The sequence below is a fragment of the Oncorhynchus kisutch genome, linkage group LG15 (assembly GCF_002021735.2).
Source record: "Oncorhynchus kisutch isolate 150728-3 linkage group LG15, Okis_V2, whole genome shotgun sequence".
Classification (NCBI taxonomy): domain Eukaryota; kingdom Metazoa; phylum Chordata; class Actinopteri; order Salmoniformes; family Salmonidae; genus Oncorhynchus; species Oncorhynchus kisutch.
Window position 1 is genome coordinate 60,349,989 of NC_034188.2, and position 7,198 is coordinate 60,357,186.

A 7,198-nucleotide genomic window follows, 5' to 3' on the forward strand; every position below is an offset into this window, starting at 1 on the left:
CACATGAACAGTATTGTACCGCTCTGTGACAAGCCTTTCTCTTTTCATCAAATCCCTCTCGCTCTCGCTCTTTCTTTCATCCAGTGAGGTGCCCTAAAAAGCAGAAGGGGCCTTAATGAACACAGCGGTCTGTGTGTGAGACTTTAATTGGTGGCTGTGTGTTGCCTTATGTTTACAAAATTTCCGCTAGCGCCGTCTCTCTCTCTCTGTAACTCACGTGGCTGTGTTCATGGGTTTGACCTCATTACAACTGTCCCTGGCCCGGCCCCAGCAGGTCCTCTGCCTGGGCACAGAGTGTGAGAGACCTACAGGCGGCTTGAAAAAGCACCAGGCTGACACACTCACCCCCTATGATTAACACAGTGCATCCTCATTCACACATGGGTAGTGATTTTTTTTTCCTCAAGTCAAGCCGAAGTCGGTACCCGAAGTCCACACCCCTTCGTTGATGATTGGTCAACAGTAGGGATTCTTCAATTATATGTTTGTCATTATTCAACGAGAGACGACTCGTTTTCATGCACATTGTTTCACTTGAGATATACTGCCACAAACATCTTAGTTAGATGTCAAATTGTTCTTCTTGGCAGATACAGAACCAGTCAAAAGTTTGGACACACCTACTCATTCAACAGTTTTCCTTTATTTGGACTATTTTCTACATTGTAGAATAATAGTGAAGACATCAAAACTATGAAATAACACATATAGAATCATGTAGTAACCAACAAAAAAGTCTTAAACAAATCATAATACTTTTTATATTTAGCCACCCTTTGCCTTGATGACAGCTTTGCACACTCCTGGCATTCACTCAATCAGCTTCACCTGGAATGCTTTTCCAAGGAGTTTGAAGGAGTTCCCACAGGCATTTTGATTTGTTTAACATTATTTCGGTTACTACATGATTCCATATGTGTTATTTCATAGTTTTGATGTCTTCACTATTATTCCACAATGTAGAAAATAGTCAAATAAAGAAAAACCCTGGAATGAGTAGGCTGTGTCCAAACATATTATTATTGATTTTTTTTACCTTTATTTAACTAGGCAAGTCAGTTAAGAACAAATTCTTATTTTCAATGACGGCCTAGGAACAGTGGGTTAACTGCCTGTTCAGGGGCAGAATGACAGATTTGTACCTTGTCAGCTCGGGGATTTGAACTTGCAACCTTTGACATCTCAAGAAGGACTAACAGAACTATTGCCGAATTTTGTAGTTTTTCAAGCGAAGGTCTTTTAAGGGAGTATGCGAGCACACTTGATCAGTTCAGCTAAGCGCCAGTCTAACAGAAGCATGCTGACGACACTGGGCTGGAAGACTACAGCACACACACACTGACATACACCTCTTCACACAGAGAGAGTGCAATGTTGTCACTACACCGTGGAGCAACTGCACCACAAAAACTACAGGGCCCCATGCTGACAAAACAGGAAATTGTTAAAAAGGGACAATATTGGTGGCTGCATTTGTTTCAAAACAAATTGTGGCTATGCACTGCGAGTCTGCTGCGCAAATTCATTTTCAAATACAGTAAGTGCTGAGCTGAGTGGTTGAAAGAATAGTTTGAAACATTTTACCTTGCTGGGCCAAGGTGGACCTCAGCATGCCACTCTTAGACCAGATCTTGATCTGTCCGTCCTCCCCAGCTGAGGAAACAACGTCAACAATCTGAGTTACAACCTACAGCAGTTATAACAAACTTGTTACTGAGCAGCGTATTACATTTTCTTGTGTGTGTTTATTACCCTGTGTCCCCCTCACCTGTGATGAGAGCAGTCCCGTCGTAGTTCCATCTCCCGGCTAATACAGCTCCTTTGTGGGCCTCCACACTCTTCTCAATACGGCCCATCTTAGAGGCCAGGTGGAACTTGCCTACAGACAGACAAAAGAACAGACAGGTTGAAGACGGGTACAGTCCATTAGATATGAAGGAAATATACTGTATAAACTGTCTCTCCAGTTCTAAATCTCACTTGAGATGCAACAAACAGTCAAAACGCACGCTAAAAGCATAACACATGATGTCAGGAGAGTTCATAAATACAAAGAATATGGGCACTCGGCCACACACAGAAACAAACAAATAGATAAACATAAAGAACTGTAACCAATGGAGTCAGGTTCTCATACATAATGTATTTTGTTCCACTGTCCTGGTTGGTAGCAACCTTCTGAAGACACATTTCTTACACAAAACTGAAGAATGAAAGCGATGTCTCTCTGCTGCTTAAATGAAACAGTTTCCTATCTGCTAGAGACGGGGAGAGTTCAGGCATGGAGACAGTTATCAAAGACACTAGCCTACCATATACTTTGTGGCGGTGCGTATTAAAAAATACAGAGTGTTCTATGAAATTTCTGGTTGCCTAAAACTGCAAATCAGCATGATGCTTCTCTCTCCAGTTTCTATATTTGGATGTCCTAACAAATGTGAATGTCGCAGACCCAGAAAAACAGGTAGTGTGTATACGACCATGGCTGCTGTATTAAAGGACGCTCAGAATTAAAATAGGCTTTTAAAAATGTCATTTCTATTAACGACCTGACTGTTAAACGCCACATTCAAACTGCTCACAGAATTTGCTCTGTCTGTCAGTACTACGAACCAAACCCATTTTTGACATATCGCCTCAGAGGCCCACGCAGCAAATGAGGTTGGAGAAAGCCACAAAAGTTACTATAGATTTTCCCCACACACACCAAAGCTATACATCTGTGGTTTCTATTTAACCATTTCATAGCCATGTGAAATTTCACTGACATTAAAAACAGAAACCAGAAAAATGTGCCGTTACAAGCTGCAATGGACTATTGCGCAATCCCCCCCTCCCCTCCCCCAAAAATGTTGAAGTTGCTGTACGTTAAGATATAGGACTAGTACATTCAAAACTTAAACACTGCCTCTCCATAAAGGAAACCAATGACTTGTTCTAAAAAGCAGTCAATTGTGATAATATTACCGATATGATGACTATAATCATTATGTACCAGAAAGACAGATGCAAACGTTTTCATGACTACATGATCTGCCAGGGAAAATTGCTGCTTCAGTTTGTGGGTGTGTTTATGCAACTCTACACTGCCATTAACATTGTGACCACACGTCGCCTGCCATCGCCGTACATCTCCACTCTGTGTGTTTAGAGCTGATATAGACACAGGAGAACAACAAGAGTCCTGTGCTCTGAATCAGCTTTGAGGAGTTAGCGAGGTAACTTCTGTCAACTTGAGTTCAACTCGGGATAACTGGTACCACGAAAGTGGCTCACCTTTTAGACTGGTACATTTCTATGGCAACGAATCCTTCAGAACTATCCTGCTCCAGGCAGGCTAACTCCAGGCTAACTCCATTTACCCTGAATAATGTTTCTGAACATTGAATTGAAGACAAATTAAATCAGATACCATCCCACTTGTGACGGCGTCCTCTTCATTTGAGGAAGATGACTGATTAAATGTTATTCATCCCCCCTAAAAAAATGTATATTAACTGAAACTAAAGTACCTATCACGTTACACATTTAGTAGACCGCATTTGCCTTCCAAAATACTTTTTTTCACGTGATAGTATTTTGACATTTGAAACACAAACTAACAGCCATTGCTAGTGTACCAATGACTTTAACAGTCAAATTGCCAGGGACAAAACCTTTCTATGGATTATAAGAACACTGCTCAAAAAAATAAAGGGAACATTAAAATAACACATCCTAGATCTGAATGAATGAAATATTCTTATTAAATACTTTTTTCTTTACATAGTTGAATGTGCTGACAACAAAATCACACAAAAATTAGCAATGGAAATCAAATTTATCAACTCATGGAGGTCTGGATTTGGAGTCACACTCAAAATTGAAGTGGAAAACCACACTACAGTTTGATCCAACTTTGATGTAATGTCCTTAAAACAAGTCAAAATGAGGCTCAGTAGTGTGTGTTACTCCACGTGCCTGTATGACCTCCCTACAACGCCTGGGCATGCTCCTGATGAGGTGGCGGATGGTCTCCTGAGGGATCTCCTCCCAGACCTGGACTAAAGCATCCGCCAGAACGTTCTCCACAGCGTCTCCAGACTCTGTCACGTCTGTCACATGTGCTCAGTGTGAACCCGCTTTCATCTGTGAAGAGCACAGGGCGTCAGTGGCAAATTTGCCAATCTTGGTGTTCTCTGGCAAATGCCAAACATCCTGCATGGTGTTGGGCTGTAAGCACAACCCCCACCTGTGGACGTCGGGCCCTCATACCACCCTCATGGAGTCTGTTTCTGACGGTTTGAGCAGACACATGCACATTTGTGGCCTGCTGGCGGTCATTTGAGGGCTCTGGCAGTGCTCCTCTTTGCTTTAAAGGCGGAGGTAGCGGTCCTGCTGCTGGGTTGTTGCCCTCCTACGGCCTCCTCCACGTCTCCTGATGTACTGGCCTGTTTCCTGGTAGCGCCTCCATGCTCTGGACACTACGCTGACAGACACAGCAAACCTTGCCACAGCTCGCATTGATGTGCCATCCTGGATGAGCTGCACTACCTGAGCCACTTGTGTGGGTTGTAGACTCCGTATCATGCTACCACTAGAGTGAAAGCACCGCCAGCATTCAAAAGTGACCAAAACATCAGCCAGGAAGCATAGGAACTGAGAAGTGGTCTGTGGTCACCACCTGCAGAACCACTCCTTTATTGGGGGGTGTCTTGCTAATTGCCTATAATTTCCACCTGTTGTCTATTCCATTTGCACAACAGCATGTGAAATTTATTGTCACAGTGTTGCTTCCTAAGTGGACAGTTTGATTTCACAGAAGTGTGATTGACTTGAAGTTACATTGTGTTGTTTAAGTGTTCCCTTTATTTTTTTGAGCAGTGTATATAGCCACAACACAAAAAGCTGTTCCACAGACAGAAGGAGTGACAGGAGTCGGAAAAAGGTGCTTGTTCATTGATAAGCACATCAAAGACAGCATTAACAATAAGTAATAAAATAAAGATGGCACTTCGAAAAGCCCATTTCACACCAAAGCCTGCTGGATTTGCAAGATACATTTTCTTTCATTTTGATTTCGGCACAACTGAAAATGTGGCACCGACTTGGCCATGGATTGATGTTTCAGCATTGCCTCAACGAAGAGCTCGGCGTTCAACGAGCCACGTGCAACAAGTTACACGCCTGCTATGCAGGCAGACGGGCAATATCCACGGTTGTGGTACGAATGAAGCCTGACCTAAAATGTGCAGCTAACGGAAGCTTGCTTCGTAGTATACCACTCTGGTCAATGAGAGACATTTCAAACAGACAATGCGGTTATGTACCTTGGGACTCATATCCTCTATCACCTACCTAATTCAATATCAATCTGTCTTGTTGAATAATGTGAGAAACTACCATTGCTTTAAAATGCAACATTCATTTTCTTTGTTAGCGGTGCCAAAAACGTGTTTCAGATAGCTCTTTTAGGTATGAAAGGTGCTTCATAAATAAAGTTATCGAAACAAATTATCAAAGCCTGTTACGAGAAAATCTCTTATTATTCCTCATCATTATTGAGCCCTTTGGTGACTTGCCATCAGTGCTGGTGAGCACAAAGATCTCAGCCTGGGCCTGCTTCTTGCCTCCCACCGTCTTGGGGAACCAGTGCAGGTCAATGGGGAAGAGGTCCTCCTGCAGCTTCACCACCAGGCTGGTCTCACTGGTCAGCAGGTTCCATCTCAGGATCTGGTGGTCCTCACTGCATGAGTACAGCTCATCTGCAGTGGTCCAGCCCACACAGCTCACAAGCTCTTTATGTGTCCAGATGTTAAGGAGGACAATGGTTAGGTGGAAATAGATCAGAGCTTGCTGCAAAATATCTAAATTACTTGAACCAGGTGTGTTAGCGTTAAACTGGAACAAACGTTCTCACACCCTGTAGCCTAACTCTCTGGGTCCAGGGTTGATGACCACAACAGACTCAACCACAGTGGTTGCTTTTCAGGTGAATTAATCAACACAGATCCTGTATTAACCTTTCTTTGTATTTAGGTAGGGCAGATCCACACACAAGTCTGAGCAATTAGCATATAAAAACATTTTCACCTACATACAGGTTGCAATAAGCATGCCTTTAGAAAGGAGCCAGGCAGACCTGGGTTATCTGTGCTTGATTAACTATTCAAATGGACCATTCAAATAGTCCCAAAACTGCAAACCCAGCCCATCTGCCACTCCGGACAGGCTAGAGCAAACACTCAAAATATTTAAAAGTTTTCAAATAGTATTTGAACCCAGGTCTGGTGGTGCAAGGTGCACTGAATATCACATTTGTCTCAGGCAGCCTTGGCTTTGGTCCATGACGTTAGAGCGAGTTGGAGGAACTGACACATACCCCCTAGACCAGAGCAAAGGAGGCCAAGTATGTTAGAGGCACAACTTCATAACAGATTTTTCATTAATGATTGCTGACTGTCCATATTTTTTTTCAATAGAAAAAACGAACAATCAGGTCAAAGCACTGTTGTATCGTTCTCTTTCACAAAACTGAAAAGGATATGTTTTGGTTCCTTGAGTAATGATGTCTTTAATCTCATTGTGGTGGCTAATGTGAAGTCTTCAGAAAATAGGTACTAGGCACTCACTGTAAACAGAAGGGTTGTCATCGATCATTCAAATTGGACATAACAGTTAGTTACCAAACAGAATGTATTAGCTTGCTATACAATTAGCAAAGTGAGTAGCTAAGTAGCTAGCTATTCATAGCTAACAGTACTCAGTTTGCTAGTAACACTGGCTGATCAAAAAATAAAAACACAGTTGTCTAGTTAGCTAAGTTATGCCTGCATATGTTTTATTTGGAGTGCAGAAGCCATATTGCTAGCACTGACCGTGTATAGCAACTATTAGGTAGTTGATAGTTACTTGAATAGCTGCTACGCTAGCTAAATTAGCTACCTCTCTAGTCAAACAAGCGTCTGTCGTTGCTACGGTACCTTCACTGTAGCTAACGTGCTGAGTCTTCACGGTTATCACAATTGATAGCAGACAACTAATCATGTCCAGTTGCCATAGTAGTTCCACCGCTAATAGTTAATGCATATACGGTTATATATTCCTCAACAATTATACTAATCGACAAAACCAGAAAAATAGACTGATAGCAATGCAGCTAGCAAGCAATGGTCTGAAACGTAGGCAGAGATACTCATTTTCTAATTTCGCTGACGTA

At 42.4% G+C, this 7,198-nt stretch overlaps 1 protein-coding gene across 2 annotated transcripts in view; it reads right to left on the minus strand.

Annotated features, from left to right (window-relative positions):
* Window positions 1–7,193, minus strand: part of ift80 (intraflagellar transport 80 homolog (Chlamydomonas)) — a 54,331-nt gene extending 47,138 nt beyond the window's left edge. The window contains exons 1-5 of one of the 2 annotated variants that reach the window (XM_020503095.2): window positions 6,963–7,193; window positions 6,527–6,610; window positions 5,562–5,783; window positions 1,769–1,879; window positions 1,585–1,653 (exon numbers count right to left, since the gene is read on the minus strand). In XM_020503095.2, the coding sequence (XP_020358684.2) occupies window positions 1,585–1,653; window positions 1,769–1,879; window positions 5,562–5,783; window positions 6,527–6,563 (439 nt within the window). In that variant the 5' untranslated portion in view covers window positions 6,564–6,610; window positions 6,963–7,193. The other variant, XM_031790686.1, reaches the window with a different exon arrangement.
* Between the last annotated feature and the right edge of the window lie 5 nt (window positions 7,194–7,198).